At 45.4% G+C, this 24,968-nt stretch overlaps 2 protein-coding genes across 6 annotated transcripts in view; one reads left to right on the top strand and one right to left on the bottom strand.

Moving 5' to 3' along the window:
* The window catches only part of ACO2 (aconitase 2), a 31,931-nt gene extending 28,795 nt beyond the window's left edge, over positions 1-3,136 (top strand). For both annotated transcript variants that reach the window (XM_025208923.1, XM_006027658.3), the window contains 2 exons: positions 2,091-2,212; positions 2,632-3,136. In XM_025208923.1, the coding sequence (XP_025064708.1) occupies positions 2,091-2,212; positions 2,632-2,769 (260 nt within the window). In that variant the 3' untranslated portion in view covers positions 2,770-3,136. The remainder of the gene's footprint in view (positions 1-2,090; positions 2,213-2,631) is intronic.
* Positions 3,137-4,356: 1,220 nt separating this feature from the next.
* On the bottom strand, positions 4,357-24,389 carry POLR3H (RNA polymerase III subunit H). 4 transcript variants are annotated; one of them, XM_006027657.2, is made up of 7 exons: positions 24,335-24,389; positions 20,263-20,396; positions 16,220-16,316; positions 8,496-8,582; positions 7,688-7,751; positions 6,902-7,106; positions 4,357-6,184 (listed from the first exon to the last, which is right to left on the bottom strand). In XM_006027657.2, the coding sequence occupies exons 2-7, from the start codon at positions 20,371-20,373 to the stop codon at positions 6,131-6,133; spliced, it is 618 nt and encodes a 205-aa protein (XP_006027719.1). In that variant the 5' UTR covers positions 20,374-20,396; positions 24,335-24,389; the 3' UTR covers positions 4,357-6,130. The 4 variants fall into 4 exon arrangements, with proteins under 4 accessions (XP_006027719.1, XP_006027718.1, XP_025064737.1 ...); XM_006027656.2 differs by lacking the exon at positions 24,335-24,389 and adding an exon at positions 21,586-21,676; XM_025208952.1 differs by lacking the exon at positions 24,335-24,389 and adding an exon at positions 20,826-21,260.
* Between the last annotated feature and the right edge of the window lie 579 nt (positions 24,390-24,968).

Below are 24,968 nucleotides of genomic sequence, written 5' to 3'. Positions count from 1 at the left end.
TGCTGAACCAGCTTCAGTGGGCCATCTCATCAGGAGTCTCTGTCGGCACATGTGGCTTTACATCTTACCAGTATCCCACTTTCTGCTAATTTTTATTATCCAGTAAAGCAGGGGAGGGGTTGCTAAGAACTGAAGACCTGGAATTGAAGGCAATCCATGCCTCAATGAGCAGACCAGTCAAGGGGATTATAAAAGCAGTTTGCCAGAAGTACAGCGTTCCCCACTTCCCCTCTGTGGGTATAGGGGACAGCCAGTGGAACAGTCTTTTCCCTCTACAGTAATTCCAGTGACAATCACTTTTCATGGGGATAAAAATGGCCCAGAGTTTTAAACTATACCAGTTGAATAAGTGCCTCATAACTGCTGTCCTCCTCTACATGATGCTTTCCCAACTTTTCAGGTTAGAAACATTAGTTAAATGCTAATGCTTTCCACTTACATGTGTGTAGGGGGAAGAAAGATAATTCAGGCTACCAGCCCTTGCTTAGATTTCTTGATTGGTTGTACGAGAGAGGAGTGGGGTGTCACAAGAGTAAAGGAAATAAATGTAATGGTAATGCTATCCTAGAAATGAGTCTGGAAGGGACCTCAGTAGCCCACCTAGACAAGGGCTGTTCAACTGGTGACTCATAGGCCCTCCTACAGCTGTGCAGCAGCTTATAGAGTGGGGGCAGGGAGTTGTACACTGCCAGACTTGTGCATGTGGCTGTAGGGTCCTGGGAGGGCCACCCCTATAATATACGGACACCGTAGCATGCAGTCCCCCAGCCATGGGAGAAGTTGGACAGCCCTGATCTAGACCAACACCTTGGTTTAGGCAGAAATACACCTGTCTTGAACATCACATTTTTGTGTAACCTGCCCTTAAATTTGCCTTGATAGAGATGATTTAGGGAGGCTGTGCAGTCTGATCCAGTGTTTAACCACCATCCTGGTTAGAAAGTTCTAATGACCAACCTGAATTTCTGTTGTTGCCCATTGCTGTTTCTCATGGGTCTAGAAACTGATCCCCATCCTCTAACTATCCTTTCAATATTCAAAATTGAAACTCCACTGACACTTTAGTTTGCATGCATGTACCTTTAAAGATATTGAGGCAAGGCTGCTTTTATGCTGTTTCTTTCTGAACCAACTGTATGGCTGGAAGAGCTGTTGGACAAGCTTTCAGCCATCAGAGGTCCTTCCTCAGGTCTGAAGTAACACCCACTTTTTAACATTCTTAAGCAGGACTTGCAATGGAAAGGGACAGGGATGGGATTATGGTGGGGCTACTCTTCCAGTGGCCAAAATGTCTGAGAGAGTATTTTAAAGCACTGGGTCTTAAGTTAGGGGTTGTCGTGCCAAGTGGGTTCATGAGTCTTTCGCACTCAAGTACCCTGGATCAACCAGAAGCGGGCCTTATAGGCCCAAAAGACTGGCAATTGTTTTTTCTTCTCCCCTCCCTTCCCCTTTGAAAGTACTAGGTCAGGCAGCTGACAATACTTAAAGACCAGGTCAATCTCACCAAGCGGTCTAGAAAGAACAGAAACCAAGTATGAAACAATTTTTAGAAGAACCCATGTCCTGTTTCAGTAGTGGATACACAATACTGCACAGCTACAGCATGCTCTCCATGTTCAAACAGCTCTCCTAGGTACAGCATTACTGTCATGATGAGCTCTGAAAGTTCCTTTATTTAGTATTTGATCAATGATACTAACCCAGAGCCCACTGTTAGGTCTTGGAGTACTAATTTAATATGAGCTGCTTCATCATATTCCCAGTAAACACTTCGCCATCTTAATCCCTCTGTCAGGTTCCGGTAATGTATTGGGAGATGAGAGGAGGGAGAAGATTTGCCTCCCAATCATTTGGTGAGCAGTACGGTAATTTGAGGCGGCATCTTGTTTCACTTGCCCAAATTAAGTTAAAGCTGCTGAATAAACTATACTCTGTGGCTAGTGAGCTGCTGGGCTCTGAGTGACAGAGAGCACAATTGGTACATGATATTGCATCCTGTAAAATATCAAACTAATTACCCCATGAGCTAATCTTAAAAGCTTCTGTGGCGGCCTCTGAACCTGACTGTCTATCTGCATCTCTGTTCCCAGAAACCAACCTGAAGAAGCAAGGCCTATTACCTCTCACTTTTGCTGACCCAGCTGACTACAACAAGATCCACCCTGTGGATAAGCTGAGCATAGTGGGCCTAAAAGATTTTGCACCTGGAAAGGTAACTGGATGAGATCTCACAAGAGCATGCTTCTCATTGTAGCATGTAGAGCTCTGCCTACATGGGCATTATTTACAAGGATTAACTATGGCTGGAGCTGGAGGAAAGCTATGACATCTAAAAGTAGAGGAGGGAATATTAATCCCTCTGAACAATAGAGACAGGCCTATAGAACATCTAGTAATGTGGACTTGTGGTCCATAGAGATGAAGTGCTGGCCATAATGGGTGGCTTCCTCCTACATCAGGGTCTCAGTGTTTGTTTGTTTGGTTTTTTTTATACCCATTTTGAAAACGGGTTAAGCAGCTTTTAGTGGAGTAGGGTCAGGGACTTTCTAGTGAACAGCTACATTTATTAAGGGCCTTTCCATGATGTGGGGGGAGGGAAAGAAATGCACTGATCTCTTGCTTCCCCCATAGCCTTTGAAATGCATCATCAAACATCCCAATGGGAGTGAGGAGACCATCATACTGAATCACACCTTCAACGAGACACAGATTGAGTGGTTTAAGGCTGGCAGTGCCCTGAACAGAATGAAAGAGCTGCAGCAGCACTGAAACATGTACATGCATTCCCAGAGGACTTGGCTCTGGCATTTTCATAAAAGTGCAGTTCCATGCCTGTTCTTAAGAATACGTGTCTGATCAAATGTAACCATAGCTTCCTTTTCGTGATGGCACTTCCTCTGCACCGAAGCTACAAACGGGGAGTGCAGCAAGGCTTACATTTTTTTTTATTTTTTGTTTTGTTTTGTTTTTTGTTTTGTTTGTCTTCTAAATTCTGTAGCTCCCTTTCTCATTTTGGTTCAAATTTTAATGGTCCCACAACTTAATATTTATTTTTGAAGGGAATGTGTGGTTTTCTGTCTGGTCATTTCCATGACAGCTGAATGATTTACAATAAAATCAAAGATTGTGACTGACTGTTCTGGCTTATTGCATGCTTTCTTGATATCAGTATTTCTGACTCCTCTCTCATCCCTGCAGTGTAACTCTCTCTACTTGCAGTGTAACTTATTGGAATATACCTGCACTAGATCTTTCATTGATAGTATTTTCCCCTCAAAGCAGCAGTCTAATAGGGAGGCCAGAGTAGCATAGTATCACTGCTCAAAGCACAAGTGGCAAACACTACTCTTCTCTCCCCCCCCCCCCCCCCAAAAAAAAAAAAAAACCCCAACAAAAAACAAGTGCAGGCTATGGGCAGACAGTCTCGGTTGCTGCAACTCACGCCCAGAAATAAGGGTGTAGAAATGGAAGGCCAGCTGCATCTACTCTCCTAAAAACTCTTGCAAGTACAAAATGTTATGAGCCTTGCTGATGGCCACTCCAGAATCCTATTGTCCCAGCTGTACTGAACAGATAAAAGAACAAGTCTGTATGTCTATCCTGTAGCCACAATGTTACCACAGAACAACAGGATAGTCAAACTCCCCCGTTGAGGTGAGAAGATGAGCTCACTCAGTGGATCTTGCTAGCTCAGGCAGAAATCTACCATACCAACCTCAGAAAGTCACTGCAAGACCTTCAAGTCATCAAAACTATCACTAGTTGGTCTGCTAAGTATTGAATGGAATTGATACAGGATCTCTAGTGGATACAGGTATGTGCCAAGAACACCAAAGTGTTAGGATTAGCATGACCACTAAGTTAGCAGCACTGTTGTTCCTGTGTATGCATACAGCAGTCATTGGACACAGCCACTTGCAAAATTAATTTGCCATCACCCATTTAGGTTTGTCCTAACCCTCTAACCTGCACATAAAACTTCAATCAAAGCTTTGTCCTGTAAGACCAAAAGCAATAATGTTTGTACTAGATAGGCGAGTGCACAGCTCCAAGAACCTCCCATGTTTGGCTTGGGGATAAAACACTACTAACTTGAAGATCTGCTTCTCCAGCATATGGTTTGAAATTCCCAGCCTGGGAATATAAAGAATTACAGGCAGAAGCAGGATAATTCATAAGTAGTGTCAATGAACCCATTTTAATGCATTTTTTTTCAAAAGAAACAGTGGTAATGCACTGTAAACGAGGTCATGCTAATAGTTCTGGCATATTAGGAAGAATTTTAGCAAGTAACTATGCTAAAGTTGGAAGCCTTTCCTGCTCCTAGAAATAGGTGCAGGTTTGAAAACAGCAATGTGAACTCTTCCTGTGGCACCAGGGGGAGAACAACTAAGTAGAGTGGTGCTGCTGTACTATATTATCCCCCGCCTACACAGACATGACCATGAAGAACTTGCTACTTGGCTTTCTTCTGATAAGACTCTCAACACCAGTGGGAATTCTGGTCAGATTCTGGGGGTTTGGAATCCAATGCCAAGTCTTTGTGACAGTATTTTCTACTTTGAGCCTGGGACTAGTTCATGCTCCAAATTCTGCTGCTTCTCTTTTTGATACTAGAAACTAGTTCTGCAAACAAATCCAGCCTTGTTTGCTATTAGCAGTCCTGCTTCCTGGCTGTTCAGATTAGTAGTACTCAGGAAATTTGGTGCTTGGAGAGAGAGGATTTTACTGGCTCAAATGACTGCAAGAAGCTGAAGGTTTTCAAACCCCCTTTAAGGCTATGAAGCAGGAATAGTCAGGCTTAGAATTAAGGGTCTGTAATTGCATTGCAGGGAGGGCTCTGGTGACTCAAGCTTGGCTTTCATGGTTTGAGGTTTGCAGAATCACCATCCAAGGGAATTACAGTCCCTCACTGCTAAATGTAGCTGCTTTTTAGTCATGTGTAACACATCACAGTCCTGGCTCCATGCCCTGCACAGGCTCCTACTGTTCTATTCCCCAGCTGTCCTTTCACTGCTGTCAGACAGGGTGATGGCAGTTCTTTGTTACTGGCCTCCACTGTAGAAAGGACAGGGCTAGTCTGAGCAGTCAAACAGACCGTCTGCTTTTAGAGGTACTGTTAGCTAGACTCTGGGAGACTTGGCTGTTTCCTTCCTGCTGGAAAGGAAGCTCAGTCTCTCTTTAGTAAAGCAGGATGGGTTGTGTGCAGTCATCATCACTGTTTATTTGTTTCTGGTATCAATACCAGCCCACCCACAGAAGCAATTGGAATTACAACCTTAGCAACAGCCACATGGATCTACTCCCGTTGACAATTAAGTGATCAATTCAGGCAGACTCCAGTAGAGCTAGGCCTACTCAATATAAATAAAAATACAGGCCACCCACTGCATTACAGCATTTCAGCTCTCAGCAGCAGCCAACTGCTTTCCAAGAGCTTAGACATAACAACTAAGTTGCTTCCTGTTCAGCTGCCCCCATACCAGCTTTGACTCATGACAGAGTCCAAATCCCCTGGAGGGCTGACTTCCCCATGCATGGCCTGGACTCCCGTTCTTGCAGTTACCACTGCCTTTCTCCCGCACACAGCAGGGATTACAAAGTCTATGAAAGACCAGCTCCTCCCTTTTTCCACATTTTGCCATTTCTTCTCCTGCTACCAAACCAACAGCAGCACTTCACTGGATTTTTTACCAAGATTGTACATGCAACACTTCCAACCCTTACAGAGTCCAGCTTCCAAAGAAGCAGGAGAGAGTTAGGACACTCCTTCCAGGCACCCCAACCATGTATGGGCCTCTCCTTGCCCACTATTCACTAAACTCAAGCTCCTTTCTCACATCAGAAGAGCAAAGGCTTTCCTCTGGCACCTGGATCTAGTTCTGCCCTGTTTTCTACGAGGTCCATGCTCCAACTGAGTTAGTTGCTGCTAGGCTTTCATTACTGGTCAGCCATTTCCAGTAAACAGCTTAACTTCTGTAGTTCTGATTGAGGTATTTCTTGAAAAGTGTCAGTCTGGTCAGGGGAAAAAAAAAATCGGTCTAAAGCAGGACAGAGATGGAGAACATTAGCTGGCTCCTGTGGTCTAAAGCATCCATCCTATGGAATCCTGCAGGGCAGGTTCTGTCTGTTAACTGTTTGTCCACCACGAGAGAAGGCCGAGTCCTGGCTCACTGATTGATCCCTGTCAAGAGACATAATAAGAAATTAACATTTATGACTGGCCAGGACTGAACACTTCACCCATCTGGATTAGTTGGGGAAAAATTCAGATACAGCCACCTTCTCCCCTGCCCACCTCCCCCATGAGTTGTCTACTGGAGTCATCTCCCAATCAGAGCCATGCTCACACTGAACTTTTATGTTCCAACCTCATTTCTAATGCTTGGTGGACAGGTCACTTCAAAGAGTCTCTTCCCACCTTTTCTGCCTCATTTCTTGCACCCATGGCCAACACATTTCATCACTGACAAGAGCCAGTTTAAGGAAGCATCAAAAGTAGTTGAGCATTTTGACTTCCTTATGCATCCTGTGTTGTCCTCATTCAGCCCTTTAGATCACAAGCTCTTCTGGGGAGGAGTCATTTGGTTACTGTGCAACACTAGGTGTATATCATTCTCCAATTATGCGCATCAGGTCCTTGCTCCAGATCTCTTACCCCTCCTCTGAGTGCCCTACTTGGGAATCAGCCTTCAAGGTCTGAGCTCCACCCCATCTGAAGCCTACTACACTGAAGAAACACACCAAATGCACAGGTGACCAAGCTCACTTTGTCAGTGATTTCCAGTTTGTCATTCTCCCTGCCATATGTCCAACTTAAGGCCATAAGCTCCCTAGGAAAGGGGCATTCTCTGTAAATACCAAGCGGGGCTATGGTGCTGTATGATTTACGCTTAGTTACCACAAGAGTGTAGGGTGCCTCCTTCTGGACTTCTTCTGTGGCACCTGAAGTGGAGGTCTCTGCAGAGCTTGGGCCTGTAGGGGATGTGTCAACAAAGGTCTCATCCACTACCCGGAAGCGGATCTCCTCCCCAATGTCCATGTACAGGTCATGTGCTCCTTCTTCAGTCTCATATTCCCATACCCACACCTGCTCTGCTTCATCACTGGTTAGGTCAACAGTCAAGGCAGTAAATAGTGATTGTGAGAACACAGTGGTCTAATCTCACTGTGATGTGACCAAATTCTCTTACAACCCTTAGTTTGAATCTTGGGATTCACCATTTTACAGTTATTTCTTAAAGTGCACCACACTACTTTCAGTACTGTCTATACAAATTCCAAGTCTCTGGGCCTTTTATCTTGATGGCACACAGTGCTCACGCTTCAAAGCATAAACTAGTCACTTGACATTGGATCAAAAAAGAATACTCCCAGAGTCCTGCCCCTGTTTAGGTGCTTCATATGGAGTGGGGGACACACAAGACTGGAGACAATTTAAGATGGTGTTAGAATCCAGCTGCTAGAGGGACTTTACTATTCACTTCTAGCAGGTGGCAGAGTCCTACTGGCTGTGACCCCATAGGGGGTTAGTTGTCTAGCAGTTGATCTCACATGCCCACCACCTGGCATGACACTAGCTACTGTTGTCGAGTCTTCATAAAATAGTATGGGATGTGAGGAACTGGAACTATTGCAGTCACTTTCCTCCTTTATTTTACATGAGTCACTGTTGGTCAGAGGATACAATTTAGTAGGCTGCTGCAGAGACTCTGGAGGGATGATGATATCATCAAAGAACCCAAGAGAAACTGCAAAATGAAGAAAGATTAAAAATGAAATTATTCTGTCGTGGGTGATGGAGCACATTAAATGCGAGACACATCAACTCAAGATTCATTTTTTTCTATTTTGCTTTTTTTTTTACAGCAAAACAATAGCAGTTATTGTACCCTACCCCAACTTTCCTAGTAAATTTACATCTCTATAAATTCAACTTCCTATTTTTAGGGGAATTTCTCCCCTCTACTGGTGTGTGGGTCTCTGAAGTGCTGTCAAATCCACAATATAAACAAAAATTATTTTCCACTATTCAGATGCACAAAGTGATCTGAGGTTTTACATGCAATTTATGGTAGGCAAGAGACTTTGCACCAATATGTAAAGTAAGCCGATAATACCCCTTTTAAAACAAGTGAGTTATAAAAGCCCAACTGTTTGAAATCCAGATAGCAAAGTAAGCTGATGTCCTAGTTTGCAATGTGCTCACCCATCTATAAATATCAGTTATCAAATTCTTCTAAGACAATCAAATAGGCAACCAAATAAAGGGTCTGGGCAAAACCCTGTGGCCAAGCTGAAACTCATATTGAAATCAGATCACTGCAGGTTCCCATCAGATGGCATTTAGCCTCTACTGAGCCAAGCCAAATTAGGAACAGTGATTCAGGATTCTAAAACTTCATAGTCCAACAAAATCAATCTCATTGTTACAGTTCTGAATTAACCCAGTGCCTGACAGCTATGGTGCCCCCGATGTCAGAAGTTGAGTTTACCGTGAACTCCATCCTGACTACAGCTTTTAATATTCCCGATCAGAATCTCGTCCAGAAAAGGATGGAACACCACATACCGAAAATGCACTGGAATGAAACAAAGATCATTGATGCCTTGCTCCCTTTGATAGCCAATTTAAAAAAACCCAACTACCTGTCATATATATATTCTCTCTAAGATTCTATCTGAGGTTTCTTTAGCACTTTTAATCCCAGATACCAAGTAGGCCAAGAGCATGAACAAACAATACTTTAAAGTTATTTGCAATCAATATGTTGTGCACTTAAAATGGTCTATGTAATTGCATGGATTCATTACAGTTACTCTCACTAAACAACATCTACTTGCTGTGTCTTGTATTAAAATTAAGTTCTCAAAGAAGAAACTATTTTTTTCTAAACACTACTTATTACAATGGGCCCTTCTGGGGCACTACTACAGCAGAAGCAATAATGTATTTTGCCACTGAAACACAAGTGCCACTGAGGTGAAAAGCAATAGCTGCAAGGTGATGCACAGGATCACTACACAGAACTACACTTAATGTTACTCAAGTTCAATCTAATATAAATAATTTTACTTAAGTCAATTTAAAAAATATTACCTATAATACTTGTTAAAAGCATTTTTCCAGCAGAGGAAGACTGGAGAAGCTGGGATCCAAAGTACAATTAGGACAGAATTCATCAAGAACATGAAGGTGATGGAAAACCTGGGAGGAAATTATCATGATATGAGAGAATTCATGATTCTAAAGACAAGGAAAGCGTGAGGTTAGCAGAACTAAGATACTACATTTGAAAAGGGTGGATTCCAACCAACCCAGAGAAACAATAGCTAAGGTCCCAAAGGTAGACAGGCTGAAGGATGAAGAGGTCCAAGAAATGCATAGTATTGGAAATTCAACAAAGAACTACTCCAACACAATGGAAACACAAGGATGGCAGAGGAACAATGTGGCTAACACAACGAGCTTCATCAAAATCAAAAGGAAAACCTGGAAGGAAGGGCAAGTCACTAAGGAGGCATACCAAAAAAGAGCAAGAACTTGCAGGGACAAAATCAGGGAAGCAGAGATACAAATGGAGTTACACATAACAAGGGAAGTTAAGGACCAAAGGGGGCTCTATAAAGTCTGTCACCAAAGAAGCTGCGGGTCCCCTCCTAAACAGTCTGGATGAACGGTTAACAGAAAACTCAGAAGGCAAGGTTGCTCACCAGCTACTGTGCCCCAGCCCTCACAAAGGAAAGCTAAGCTGCAACCGGGCAGCTAACAAAAATAACACAGACAAAGGGAAAAGGCCAAGAGTCACGGTAACTAAAGGGAGCATAAGAGAGCTTTTGATTAGTTTAAATTAATTTGTAAGTAGGGTCTGGCAAATCTTTATACCAAGGCGCTGAAAGAACTGGCAGAAGGACTCTCAGAAGAAGCACACTTCCGACCACTGTGGTTTTAACCTCTATTTTTAAAAAGCCAAACAACCACAGGTGTTTTGGTTTTAAGAAAAAATAAAATGTCCAAGGTTGGCCTACTTAGGAAACAGCATCTCTACTTCATTACAGCTGTATAAGTGACATTTTGAAATAAGTATCAATTAGGTTTATGTAGGACATTAAAAAAACCCCACAAAGTAACAAACTTCAGATCTAAATATGTTTTCAGTGAATACCGCTATGTAGCTAGTTTTACATTCAACCACTGGGAAGAATGAGTTAGAATACAGACCTTTGTGTGCCTGAACTGAATTATCCAGGGCAGAAAGTGAGCATTGACTTGCAGTTCAAAGAGTTTCTGGAATATGCAAAAATGCTTGAGAACGTTACAGAAGGTCCTCAACAGATGGCCTGGGGAACTGTGTGGATGGCTTGGCCTGACTTCAATACCCAGGACGTTACTGGAGCAAATTATAAAGAAGTAGATTTGCAAATATTTGGAGGAAGAAAAGCTCATTACTAGCAGCTAGCATGAATTTGTTAGAACAAGTCGTAACATACAACTTGATCTTCTTTGACAAAGTAAATGGCTGAGTGGATGAAGGGAAAGCAATAGATACAGTGTATTTGGACTTTAGTAAAGCTTTTGATAAAGTCCCACATGACATAAGATTAATGTAAGTGATATCTCCAGCAAGTCCTTACAGTCAAGGATGATTGTCTTATCTGTGGGTCCAAAGACGGCTGCCAAGGCCAACCTGGGATCCACAGACTCTGTTGCAAGTCGAACACATGTCTCCATGGGTAGCTCTGGATTCCTGATTTGGTCTATGATACACAATTTCTGCCACTCCCACTTTCCTATCTCCTGTTGTCATCGTAAGGTTTCAAAGTACAGAGATCTTTGCAGCAGACTCTTCCTCCATTTAGGGTGGTCCTGGGCAACAGTTTCCCACAAGATGATGTTGCATTTTTTCAAGTTGGCCTTGAGGACGTCCTTGAAGCATCTCTCCTCCTCTTGAGCATATGCCTTGACTAAGCTGGGAAAATAAAACAGGAGTCTGGAGTTGGACATCCAGATGACGTGGCTGGCTCAGCAAAGCTGATGTCAAATGAACATTGCCTCAATGCTTGTGGTGTTTGCTTGTGAGAGGATGGTAATGTTGGATCATCTGTCTTCCCACCAGATTCAAAGGCTCAAGCACAAGCATCATGGATGGTACTTCTCCAGCAACTTAAGGTGTCTTTTGCACATTGTCCACATTTCAGCTCTGTACACTAAGATAGGGACCACAACTGTTTAGTAAGTCTTAAGCTTTGTTTTGGATCTGATGCTGTGATCTTCAAACAACCATTTCCTTGGGCATCCAAAGGCTTCACTTGCACATTTGAGGTGATGTTGAATTTCTTCACTGATTTCAGCTTTCTGCGAGAGATGGCTTCCAAGGTACAGGAAATACTCAACATTCTTCGGAGTCTCCCTGTGAATCTGCATACCAGAGCTGGGGACCGTTCATTAAGAGCGTGGTGCTGGAAGACCATATTCTTCTGAATGTTAAGAACCAGTCCCTTTTCTTGTATGCCTCAGTAAAGAGGTTGCTAATTGCCCAAAGGTCTGCTTCCAAGTGAGCAAAAACTACAGCATTATCAGTGCACTGGAGGAAGCTTGATGACTGAGGTCAGGGTGGCACGGAGTCAGCCAAAATTAAACAGCTTACCATCCATTCGGTAGGTTAACTCCACTCTGACTAGAAGCTCATTGGTAGTCAGATGTAGCATTGAAAGGAGTGTTGGAGTGACGACACAGCCTTGCTTAACTCCCGTCTTAACCTCAAAAGGATCTGTGATGGATCCATTACTGAGAACCACTGCTCACATACCATCATGGAGTAGGCAAAGAATGGCGACAAATTCTGGTGACAAACTTCAGAAGGATCCTACACTTTGTCAACTGAGAAGCACAGTGGAAGGTTGATTAATGTAAGGCTGATACATAACTGGCTTAATAACCACAAGCAAAGAGTTATTATATATGGATCAATGTCAGAACTGCAGGAGATTTTGAATGGGGTTCCACAGGGGTCTGCCTTAGTCTGGTGGTATTTATCATGTTTATTAATAATTTGGATGCCATAATAGTGTGCGTCCTGATTTACAGATGATAGAAAACTGGGAAAGACTGCAAACAATTTAGAAGGTACAAGTAATATTTAGAAGGATTCTGAAACACTGGAAAGCTGGGCTAGAGACAGCATAGACAAATGCAGACAAATGCAAGATACTATACCTTGGAAAGAATCATCCAAAGCACAGATACAACATGCAAGAAAAATGACTGGGTGGTAGTATTACTAAGAAGGATCTAGGATTTTTGGTGGATCAGACACTGAACATGAGTCAGTGATGTGATGCAGCTGCAAAAAAAATGTAAATGCAATTTTGGCCTGCATCAACAGGAGTATTAGGTACAAGACATGGAAGGTGAAAGTGCCTTTTTACTCAATGCTGGTTAAGTCTATCTAGGGGACTGTGTGCAAGTGTTGGGTTCCATATTTTAAGAAGGATATGGAGAAGCTGGATAAGTGTCCAGAGGTGGGTGGTGAAAATGGTAAAGTGCAAACAATATGAGGAAAGGTTAAAAGAACCAGGCATGTTCAGCTTGGAGAAAAGGCGATTAATGGGAGACATAGAAATCTTCAAATATTTGAAAGGCTGCCATAAAGGGGGAGAATAACTGTATACTCTCTTGCCACAAAGTGCAAGACACAAAGTGATGGCTTTAAATTGCAGGAAAGTAGATTTGCATTAGATATCTTCTATGATGCATGAAGCTAAGTGGGCTGAGTTCTAGCGGGGAACACTGTGGGGGGCTCAGTGTATGTGTTGATGTAAATAGTTGCTTAAGTAGTTCAGTAAGAAGGACAACTAGATGGCCTTCTCACCCCAGGGAAAGATGGAAGTCTGGGCCTAGCAACAGGGCCTGAAGACTGGCAGCATTACTGCTTTGGAGAGAACTTGGTACTGACCAAGATGGATTAAATTAAATTGATGTTTCCTGCTTGTTTTATTAATTTTAAATTAGCAGGTTTAATCTTGGCTTTCATTGTACTTCTTACTGACTGGTAATTATTAAAATTTATTGAGAAATACATCCTTGGAGGTAATACTATAATTCTGTAGCTGTTTTGTTGCAAAGGCAGCTGTCTGCACCACAGAAAGAGCAAAGCTTGGAGGGAGCTGGGGGAGCAGAAAAAGGGCATTCCCAGGGAGGACAGAGTGGAGTCTGAAGAAGAAAAAAGGGAACAGAACTGGCACAGTAAAACCATTTGCTTGGCCATAAGCAGTCTGCTATGCTGTCTGGGACATCAGCACTCTGCCCCCCCACTTTTCAAAGAAGAAAACGCCTCTCTTCCCAGGAGCTGACCAAAAGGAAGCAGATCTCTGAGGCAGGAATGTTACAGATCACCAGGGACAAAAAGCTGGCTCAAGACTCTGCTGAGGCTTGTCCTTTGAGAAGCCATGCCAGAGCTGCTTTCAAGGGGTTTTGAAGGATGGAAACCTCATTCACTGGAGGTTTTCAAGAGGCTGGATACACTTAGGAGTACTTTATGTTTATCATATAAACACAGGAGAACTCTACAATTCTATGACTCGATGACTAGGAGCATGGAAAAGATCCCCCTCCCTAACTGATGTTACCGTGCAGGCAAACCAGTGTCCAGATGCAGCAACACTAACAGAGGAATACTTTTGCCAGCCTAGTTTTCTGTTTTCCAGGAAAAATCTTCTGCCACCACACTGCACATTTCTGCCAGGGGGGTCTGCTGCGATGGCTGTGCTGACACCGTTGTGGGGGCAGCAGCTCCATGACATGGGCAAGCCCTCAAGGCAAGAGGTGCTCAGCAGTCTCCTGTGCTCCTCTTTCTATTCCAGCATACAAGATTAAGTTCTCAAAACTCAGCTGTTGAAAGGAGGGCTGAGCTAAGGGAAAGTGAATGTGGTACTGAACACCAGGTAGAGCGATACTTCCACTCAGAATGATACTTGCCACCAACATGGTCTTACTGCTGTCCATCTGAACCCTGCCCTGAGGAAGAGGGAAGCCAGATGCCCACCCCTAGATTTCTGCCTAATGTAAGCTCTACCAAGCCCCAGCAGGGTGGGGAAAAAAAAGATCAGTCATTTCTAATGTTTATCAACATTGTCAAAGTAAAAGTAAATACTTAGGTTTGTTTTTAAAAATAAACCCATTTAAAATGCACGTTATGACAAGCACCTGTTAAGGCCTAATTGATTACAGTCTATTCCAAATATTAAACAACAGCATTAACCAGTACATATTCAGTGCTGAAATTAAAAAAAAAGGTCAAACCACAAAACTGGAAAAAGTCCCCGACTAAACAACTGCATCCACAGTTTGTTAAAGCACAACACTTTAACAGCTTTGACACAGCAGAGATTTCTGCAGATACAAGTCAGTCGCATCATACGCGCATTTAACTTGCGCAAATTCAACTATATGTGGGGTGGAAGAGGGGGCGGCACTGCCGCTTACCTGGAGGCCCATTGTGGTGGTGATGGCCACTGCCTCCAAAACCTCCCGCTGTCGCCATGGAGCCGTGCCCAGAGCTGTGTGGCCGGCCGCCGGGCGGCAGCAGCAGCGTGGTGGTGGCCGGGCAGCACGCAGCCATCCCCACCACCCCGCCACACTGTGCCACTGCCGCCGGCCGCACAGCTCTAGGCACGGCGCCATGTGCAAACTCAAGCCCCACCCCCCCTCCCATCCCAATTTTCGCTTTACACACTGACTTCAGCACCTAACCCCTGCATAAGATGCGATTGACCTGTATAAGGAAAGTATTTTCTTCATTTTAATTCCATAACTTGTTCATTAAAGGTTGGGGGAAAAATAACAACTGGGATTTGAAAGAGCACAAAAAACTTTTTTCCTCTTCAAAAAATCTAGGATTAAAGCTAGTAGTGAAAGGGCAAGATCTACTAAGACTAAAACCTTAATGGATGGGGCAATCAAAAATAACTTGTATTTGGCCAGACCACAGAGCTATCTAGCCCAATAACCTGTCTCTCGCTGTGGCAAGGAGTGGATGCTAAGGGAAAATGTATTTATTCAGGGTCTGCTTAGACTGATCTGTCCCCTGCCTCTCCTCTCCAATAGCTTCTGGTATTATGAGGTCTAGGGAATCTTAATTTGGAGGTCACATCCCTACCATGCTTAATACCCCCAATGGATTATGCTGCATGGATCTGTTTGATCCCCTTCTGAATCTGGTTAAACCATCAGCCTTGAAACAATCAGTTCAATTTCCTCACTGCAGACAATCTTTCTCTTGTTCAATAAATCAATTTTAAGTGCAAAACATGTTTGGATAACACAGAAGTAAGTTTGTTTCTAGCACAATTAAGGGAGCTTCTTTAACAAATAACAAATATTTTAAGATGCTGCTGGCATGCATTTAATTGAATTATAACTTCCATCCAAATGCATCTTGGAGGCTATGAATAAATAACCACCTACCAAAAATGCATCAACATGCATTATTTTCTGAAAAATACAAAAGCTATGAAACCAAATCAATATAAAATAGGCTATATAGCTGCTTAAATCAGTGGGGGCCAACCTTTTTGGCAGGTGTCCCAAAAATTAGCACCAGAACCTCCCCGAGAGCCACTGATCCTCCTCCTCTGCTTTCTGCTCCCTGCCCTGTCTACTACTTTGCTGCCAGTCCCCCTCCCTTATCTGTTGTATGCCACAAGCAGAGGCTACCTGTGGCACTTCTGCCTCCTGTGGACCACCCTGGCTTAAATAATTGTGCATAGACATTGCATACCTTCCTGGTTAGCAAGAGTGCCAAATTATGTGCAAAGGATGTATTTCTCAATACATTTTAATAATTACCAATCAGTAAAAAGTATAAATAAAAGCCAAGATTAAGCCTGCTAACTTAAAACGAATAAAAACAAGCAGAAAACATCAATTTAATTTAATTCATCTTGGTCTGTACCAAGTTTGCTCCAAAGCAATAGTGCTGCCAGTTTAGAGGAAAGGTCTGCTGGAGTATATGAATGGGCCTGGCAATTTAAAGCTGTGTTGGGTACAGGTAAAACATCAGCCTTTGACAGGGCAGGTAGGGTACTGTTTCTTTTGGCACCCCTACAGGGGTAGACAGGGCTGTGAAACCTGATTAATTCCTTTAGCTTTCCTCTTAATGATAACCAGACGCACTTAAGAACCCAGAAAATCACACGGCTAAGAAAAACAGCAGCAGACCTTTGGTGTGTGATGCACCATCTCCAGGGAATATGTAAGAATCCTCCAGCTTGATGATGTCATACAGACAGATGCAGAGGCCAACGTTGTATACAACCTGCCCAGAGAAAAAGCCAAAAAGCAATAAATTCCAGTTATCCAAAAGGGTTAATCTCTTTAAATCTCTCTGCCACACACACATCTCACTTTGTCTCAAACCCACTTTGAAAATTAAGCTAGTGTAGATGGATATCCAACAGAACTGCCACAAGGGAGAGTGCTTGTTGAATTCATACCTATGAGACTGACAAGGGCACCATGAAGGAGAAGGCTCCAGTTCTCTTAGGGGGAACATAAATGCACATACATTACTTTCCAGAGACACCTCTGTGGGGTTTTTTGACTTGCTCTAAAGAGAGCATCACTGCAACCTGAGATCTCTGAGAGGGTTGCCAGGAGTGATAACATGGGAAGAGGGAGCCCCATAAGTGGTTCAAATAACAAGCACCATCCTGCGTGGGATGGGGGGGGAGGAAAGCAGGGGGGTTTCATTGCCAAACCTAGCTCTTCCAAAGGCCAGATTATTGTCTTGTTGTGGAGTCATGCCCTTGAAACCCTTTCTGGAAGGGCCTTCCTTCATTGACAACTCATGAAGATTTTTAGCAGAAATGAAGACAGGCCTTCTTTGCCTTGTATCAGGGAGTACCTGACATTATGCACAAACTAATCATACTCGGATGAGAGCTGGATTATATAACAGTGGTTCTTTGAGAACCCTGAAAGTATTGTTACTGATACGCTCTTTGAGCTTGGAGTCTCTTTATTACAGGCAGTAGTAAGTCACAGCTTTTCCATTCATTCCCACCAATGGAAAATGGTTCTCCTGGTTTTCCAGATCATTTTAAAATATCTCTGGCAATGGTCCTTCTGCCATTTCTCCTATAACAGGGGTGTTAAACTCATCGAGTCCCACAGACTGAAAGAGTATCAGGATCCAGTCTATAAACTGGATTGGGCTCATGGACCCCTATCCTCTCCCTGCTCCCCCTGCAGACCAGATCTGGTGCCTGCAGGGGGAGCAGGCACCAGATCTGGTCTGCAGGGGGGTGGTATTTTCTGGTGCCAGAAAATAAATCCATGTCATGGGCAAAACAGTTGGGCCACAGGCACATAGCACAGATCTCAGACTAGCCAGAGTGGGTGCTATGCTGTGTGTGGTGCCTGCCTGATTGGACTGTGCCACACATAGCACCTACTCTGGAAACCACACCACACACAGCACATCCTTCAGCCAGTCTGGGACCCACGCTGCAGCTGGTGCAGATTTCAGAGCTGCTGGGGCAGGAGCTATGGGCAGCGTGTGTCCCACAGTGGGCAGTGCATGTGGCACAGTGGTGGACACCCATGAGGTGGACAACCACTCTTGCCGATCTGGGATCTGCACTGCACAGCATGGAGTTCCCAGTTCCTATGTGGGGCACATCCCAGGCCTTGCCCATGGAACTGGTCTGGCATGTACCATGCCCAGTGTGGGTCTCCTCAGACCCAGGGCCAGCACAAGGAGCTGGATGATGGAGCTTTGTAGGTGGACCTGGTCCACAGGCTGTACGTTTGATACCCCTGCCCAAAAAGAACCTAGCAGATTACAGACACTTGCAGCCAGCATCCAAATCAGCAGTCGCCAAGACAGACACATCTAGTCTTTAATAATCTTTCCACATATACTGCTCTCTCCAGCCCCTGATCAATATTTTTGCTCTCCTTTGAATTCCCTTCAACATCCTAATTGCACTCTGGGTTTTGGACCTTGCTAGAACTGAATGCTATAGCTCAGGCACTGTCCCAGCTGTAATGCAGAGAAGCTTATGATCTCCCTGTCCTATAACATGATGCCTTTTATATACTACACCATCTAATTGATTTTTGCTGCCATATCACATTTCAAGTACCCAATGCAGAGAGAATTAGATACTACTGCCCCTCATTCTTTTAAAGCCTTACTGCTTTCTAATTGTCACCTTTGTCTTAATTTCTCTTTCAAGAGGTATTAGTTTGCATTTTTCCAGGCTGAATTTCACATTCCTGTTTCATACTCAGAATGTCAATAGCTGTTTCTTTAATTGTTTCTTGGTCCCACCTGGCATTCAGTTCTGTTAGTTTAGTATTACCTCGAAATATTATTCATATATTCTTTACTACCCAACTGCCCGTCAAGAATGACAGGAGGGACAGGGACAGAGTGCCACCACCCTGCACTGCTGCCACCTCCCAGGAGCAGGGGGAGGGAAGTTTGCTCCCTTTTGTCCCCCTCTGCCAGCACCCCGCACCACCACCAACTCCAAAGCCGCTAGCCTCACTTCACCTCTCTGCCCCAGGCCCTGTTCCTCAGAGGTGGCAGAGTGCCCCCCCGACTCTATCCCCTCCGTCATGGCAGCGCTCCGGACTTTGAACGGTTGTTTCACTAACCAACTGGAGTGCTCCAAGAGCGTTATGGACAGACAGACGGACTAAGCCCTTTATTATATAAGAATTCCTCACCAGTTTGTTCTATAGCATTAAAGAATATATTAAATAAGATCAGAGCCACAGAATCATAGACAAGTAGGGCTGGAAGGGACCTTCAGAGGTCATCTAGTCCAACCTTGTGCCTGGGGCAGGATCATCCCTCTCCAAACCACCCCATTCAATCCACTGTCTAACCTCTTAGCAAAACTACAGTCAACCCTGACACAGCACAAGACACAACACCCTAACCTGCCACAGATAAAGTGGGGGACCACAGCAGCCAACTTCCTGCTTCTCTAAAGATAGTTAATACATGCTCAAGAGATTCCAGGAAAAGGGCCATGCCCCCTGCTATAGAATAGGAAGGCAAAAACCTTCACAGTCTGTACCGAACTGATCATGAGGTTAAATTCCCTTCTGACCCCAAATATGGCAATTGGTCTGACCATAAGCAGAGGGGCAAGACCCTCTAGCCAGGAATCTCTCACTTTAACTCAGAGCAAGAGTGCTGGCATGGCCCAGTCAAAATCCCCAGCCCTGGCTGCATCCAACACCCAATCCCTCTGAGGAAGACTTAAAAAACAAACAAACAAACAAAATCCTGAAAAACCCTGACACACAGCAGGGGAGGAGAGGGGAGGGGAGGGAATTCTGCCTCAGTCTCATGCAGCAAACTGCAAAGCCAGGACAGGAAATACCCATAACAAAACATAGGCATAGCTATGCCAAGATCATTCCCAACTAGTGGCTGTCCAAGTTCTTGAACAGCTCTAGTGGAGAGTCCACAACTTCCTAGGTGTCTATTCCACTGTCTCACTGTTCTAACCGTGATATTTTTCCAGATATCCAGCTTAAACCTACTTTGCTGCAACTTAAGGCCATTGGTCTGTGTTCTCCTCTCTGCAGGAGAGAAAAGGTGTTTTCCCTCTTCTTTATGGCAGCCTTTCAAGTATTTGTAGACTGGTATTACATCCCCTCTTAAGCACCTCTTCTACAAGCTGAATGTGCCTAGCTCCTTCAGCCTTTCCTCGTATGATTGGTCTTCCAAGCCCTTTATTGTTCTTGTCTCCTACCTCTGGTCCCTCTCTAACTTCTCCACATCCTTTTTAAAACGTGGAACCCAAAACTGTTTACAATACACTAGACAAGGCCTAACCAGTGCTAAGGACAGAGATACTATCGCCTCCCATGACTTACACCTAATACTTCTATTAATGCATCCCAAAACCAAATTTGCTTTATGTGCAGCTGTGTCACGCTGCACACTCGTATTGAGTCTGTAATCTACCAAGACTCCCAGATCCTTCTCCACAGTGCTGCCATCCAGCCAGGTATCACCCATTTTATATTGTTTATTATTCTTCCTGAGGTGTAGCACCTTGCACTTGCAGCTTTAAGATCTCAACAGATTGGAAACTGCTGCCCCTGTTTATGGTGCCTCAAGCACTTCAGTCTCTGTGAAGATCCTCATGTCTAAAGTCATGCTGAAACTTTATTTCTAATAGTCATCCATGGCTGCCAGGAACTCTGGGTCATACATCGTATGCTCAAAGCTTTACCTTATTGGCTAATTTCTTGTTCAGCTCCTCTGCGATGGAGTCATTGAGTTTTCTTTCAAACTGCCAGGGAGGAATCCGCACTGTATCAGTCATCTCCACTAGGACAAACATGGTGGCAGGCAGCAACAGTGTCCCTGGGGACAGACCATGAAGACCAATGAGACTGGAAAGGCTCTTTCTGATTAGAGGATGCCTAAGATCATTTCACACCTCAAAATGGGTGGGGGGAGGATATGGAAACACATGCAACCCCTGCACTGTAAACCCTTTACCCTCTTGAAGTATCAAAACCCTGTCAAGTCAGCATACAAACTCAAGCAGCTCAACTACAAAGCAGGACCATCTGCCAGAATCACTTGGCAAGAGGCCCTGCCCAAGACACCTCAAACAGTAGCTTTCTTTTAGTACCCAGAAGAGATGCTTACTTTCAAGACTCAAGCTCAGTCCCTTATCAAGGTGAGCTCATTAGGCAGAAATCATTTTTTCTTTATGTGCAGGTAGGGCCTTGCAATGGGCCTCGCAACACGGGTAACAAGATGAAAGGAGCAGGGCACCACACTTACTGAGGTCAACTTCTACAAGCCCAAATCACAGTGGCAGCTTACTGCACCCTTTTCTGGCTTCCTAAGCAAGAGCATACTGCAGCACTGGCTGCTACATCCAGATCTGGCACTGCCTGCTGACAACATGGATCTGGGTGTCCTGGGTAGGAAACCGCACAGGCCACGGGCACAAGAGAACCATTCATGAGGAGGAAATAAGTGGCACGCACTAAGGTGGGGGGGGGAGGGGCAACCTGTGCATGCAATAAGTGGCAGGTGCAGCCTCTGTGTGGGGCACACAGCACATTGGGAAGGGGTGTCGGCCCAGCAGCACAGTGGCAGGAAGAGCAGAAAGCAGAGCAGTGGATCTGGCAGAGAGCAGAGCATATGACAGGGATCAGAAAGCAGAGCAGCAAACAAGGCAGGAAGAATGGGGCAGGGAGCAGAGCAGCAGATCAAGCAGGAGGCGCAGCGGAGCAAAGCAGAGCAGCAGATGGGAGAGGAGCAGGCGGGGAGCAACACAACCCTACGTCGCAGCTGACGCAGAGGGCGGGGCCCGCCGTGCTCCCGGCAGGCGCCGCTCAGGGGCAGGGAGAAGCCCCGCCCCTCGCACGCGCCCGGCCCCACGCGGGGTGGAGGAGGGAGCCTGGCGGGAGGCCGCGCGGACACAGCAGCTCCACACTCAACCACAGAGAGGAGCCGGGAGCGGCCCCTCTGGAGCCACAGTGCACGACGGGACGCAGCGGGACCGCAGGCCCGACCCTTTTACTACACATCTTACCGGCAGCGCTTGCGGAGCTGCAGCAAGTTGCTCTCTCGGGCTCCCCAGTCACTTCCGGTGCGGGAGCCAATCACCCTCCGGGGAAGGTCCTATGGGGATTGATTGACACGTAGAGTCTAGGTCACATGACCAAGTGAATGGAGGGCTCTCTCCTCCCTCGCGTAGGCCCCGCCCTCCGTTTCGCGCAGCGCCCGCGGTCCGCGTTCCGTTGTCACCATGGAGACCAGAGGCTGTGCTGCGCGCGCCCCCTAACCCCCGCGCCCGGCTCTGGACAGGCGCGCAGGCGCGCCCAGGCCCTGCCAGAGCTTGGTCTAAGGCGGCCGTCGTGGAGCGGGCCGGTCGGGCGCCCCGGGTGCTCAGACCCGTGCAAGGGTGCAGACAGCATGACCTCTAGTGGGGGCTGCGGACATCAGGCACCCGAGCCACAAGCCTCCCAGATTTCCAACAGGAGCCTAGAGGGTCCAGACCCTCCTGCCGTGCTGCGGGCTCGGCACCAGCGCACTTGCACTATGTTTCCAAAGTCAGAAAAACAAGCGAAAGGCCAGAAATGGCATCTCCCAAGGGCTGCCTCCAGCCTAAGGAAAGGTTACCTTGCATTTAACAAAGGTCAAGAGCCACTGGTCTTAAACCGATGGAAGAGATCCGAGGGCAGATGGGGAGTCAGAAAAAGTAGGGCTGGAAGGGACCTCCAGGCATCATCTAGGCCAGTGGTTTTCAGCCTGTGGTCTGCAGATCCCTGGGGGTCCACTGACTGTGGCTCAGGCATCCGTGAGTTTAAGTACAATCAAAAGTATATGAATATCAATACTTCAAAGGGGTCTGCACCTCCATTCAACGTTTTTTAGCTATCTGCAAATGGAAAAAGGTTGAACACTAATCCAGCCCCCTACCTGAGGTAGGATCATCCCTATCCACACCATCCCATACAAACCATAATCTAAACTCTACGTAAGACTCATCACCCCTGATGCAACACAGACCTAATGCCCTGACCTGACATAGCAGCCAATGTCCTGCTTCTGTGAAATGTTATTACATGTTCCAGACATCCTGGGTAAGGGCCACACGCCCCGCTACAGAGGAAGGCAACCCCCCCACCACAGTCCAAACCAATTTGCTCATGAGGTGAAATTCCTTCCTGACCCCAGTATGGTGATTGGTCTGACCCTGAGCGGAAGGGCAAGACCCTCTGGCTAGGAACCTCTGGCTTTGCTCCCAGAAGGAGCACTGACACCACAGATGAAGTCCCCAGCCTTGGCTGTAACCAACACCCAGTGCCTCTGAATAGGCTTAAAAACACCCTGACCCGCAGGAGAAAGACATAGACATTGCTTGGCAATTACTGCAGCGACTGCCAGAATGCGTCGCCATCTGTGTGACTGGCAGTGCCAAGAGGAAAGTGTTGGGTGGAGACTTGGGGCTGTCAAGCTGCCTGCACACGACTTGGATGCGAGCTGCACCTGCAGCATCTCTTGCTTGTGGCTCTCTTCCTAAAGAGCCAGATTAGTGTTAGAAATGTGGAGTTCCCTCAGGTTAATCACCCTGCATGCGAGATGTGATGTGCTTCTCTCCAGCTGCCGGTCATCTGTCAGCTCCAAAGGCTCTCCCCTCCTTTGCTGTCTGTGGAGATGAATTCTCTGGCAGCTTCAGATGGTGTCAAGGTTTTCAATTAATTAAATGTGAAAGTGAATCATAGGAACAGCGTGCTGCCCCTCTTTATGATTTATTTTGCTACTGTAGTCCTTCTGCCACATGCAGCTTGGCAGTAAAAGAAGGAGATTCAATTATGTAAGGATTTCTACTCACAAACACCACTAGCCTTAGGACTCGTTTCTTCTTCCCTCCCTCCCCCCTGAAAAAAAAAAAAATGGAAAATAAAATTGTGCTCAGGATGAACAATAGTTCCTCACTTGTGAGGAATGACTGAGGTTTTAACACAAATACAGCTTTTATGGCAGGGAGGGGGAGGGAAGTGTGGTATATATTTGGAGAAGCCAAGTGAATGCAGCAATGCTATCAAGTGAAGCTACCACCTCCAAGTACCTCAGTAAGTCAGAAATCCAGCCCTCCTCCCATAGCTGTCAGTAGCTGGTGAGATAACCACTGCTCTCTTGCCCTTTTTGTACTCCGCTTACTGTGCACTGTCCAGGCTTGGAAAAGTCCAAAATCTGAGCAGGTACATCTCTTGTTGATAAGAAGAATGCCGTTCTGAAGACTGGTATCCACCCCAACTGAAGGATCACAACTCTGGTGCTGGGTAGATCCTCGTTGGAGTCCCTCAACTAAGCTGCTGCTCATATGATACTCTACACTGTCATGATACTCTAAGCTGCCTCTACACTGTCATCTCAGCTCTGTTCACTGCCCTGAAGCTACCTCAGCATTGTCATTTCAGCTCTTCATGCCACCTCAAAGCAGGCTCTGCAACATCTCAGGTCTTCAGAGAAGAATCAGTGGTATAGAGAATGCCAGGGAGTCCTTTTCCCCGTCATGCTCAGGGATGCAATCCTCAGCTGCTTCCTCACTCGCTCTTGCCTAGGGCACCTTTTACCTAGCCACTCCAAACCACTCAGTTAAAGAGAGCCACTAGCCACATTTGATACAGTTCACTTGTCCCTTCATTCTCAGACACACTTAAAAGCATTTTATTAGCCCCAGCTTCAAGACTCAACTTGTTTTTTTTTAAATGCCCCAAACAGTTGAGGAGGCCTGTCCAATCAGTCACCTCCCCTTGCTCAACACCAGATACCTGCTGACTGCTCTTTTCCCTCTTGGGACCTCTGCCCATCTGGACTTCTCAGGCAGCTCTGGGCTTCTCTTCACCCTGATTATCAGGAGGCATCCACAGTGAAGTCTCCACTCTTTTAAGGCTTTGAGCCATTTAGTTACATCTGATTTAACTTAATTTGCACCATTATATTCAGCTTATTTTATTTACACTGTGCCAAATGTTCATGCGCCCCAGTGTTTTGTAGAGTAGTTCTCAGGGGAGAAGATAGAGGTGTTACAAAAGCAGCAATGGAAATTTGGTATCTGAAAAGGTGTGAGAGTCAGTTTGTACTTTATGCACAAGAGGCAGTGGGAGGCATTTCATATTGGGAAAAGGCTGAATCTCCTTTTCCCCTTCTCTTTGTGACTTGAAACACTGAAGGTGTTTCACATTGTTGACTTGAAACACTGGAAGGGCCACAAGTACCCCAACTCCAAAAACTAAGTCACCTACCTCCCCACTCTCCCCTGCCTAGTGTCTGCCATTTTATCCACAGATGATTAACAAGTGCGTTAGCTGAAGATTTCTGCTAAAACGATGCACTAAACTAAGTAAAAGTGATAATTGTTAGGCTGGCTAACATTACTGTGGAGATAACAGTCCACATCTCTTT

The sequence above is a fragment of the Alligator sinensis genome, unplaced genomic scaffold, assembly GCF_000455745.1.
Source record: "Alligator sinensis unplaced genomic scaffold, ASM45574v1 scaffold215_1, whole genome shotgun sequence".
In the NCBI taxonomy this organism is placed as follows: Eukaryota; Metazoa; Chordata; order Crocodylia; family Alligatoridae; genus Alligator; species Alligator sinensis.
The sequence above is the reverse complement of the archived record's forward strand: the minus strand, read 5'-3'. Positions and strand labels throughout refer to the sequence as shown.

What these genes read in the sequence shown, in the direction of transcription:
- POLR3H (XM_006027657.2), bottom strand. Translation starts at nt 20,373, where the DNA reads ATGTTTGTCCTAGTGGAGATGACTGATACAGTGCGGATTCCTCCCTGG. An exon ending in ACAAGAAATTAGCCAATAAG is followed by an intron (nt 16,317 to 20,262) that starts GTAAAGCTTTGA and finishes TTCTCTGGGCAG; the next exon opens with GTTGTATACAACGTTGGCCT. An exon ending in TGGTGCATCACACACCAAAG is followed by an intron (nt 8,583 to 16,219) that starts GTCTGCTGCTGT and finishes GTTTCATTCCAG; the next exon opens with TGCATTTTCGGTATGTGGTG.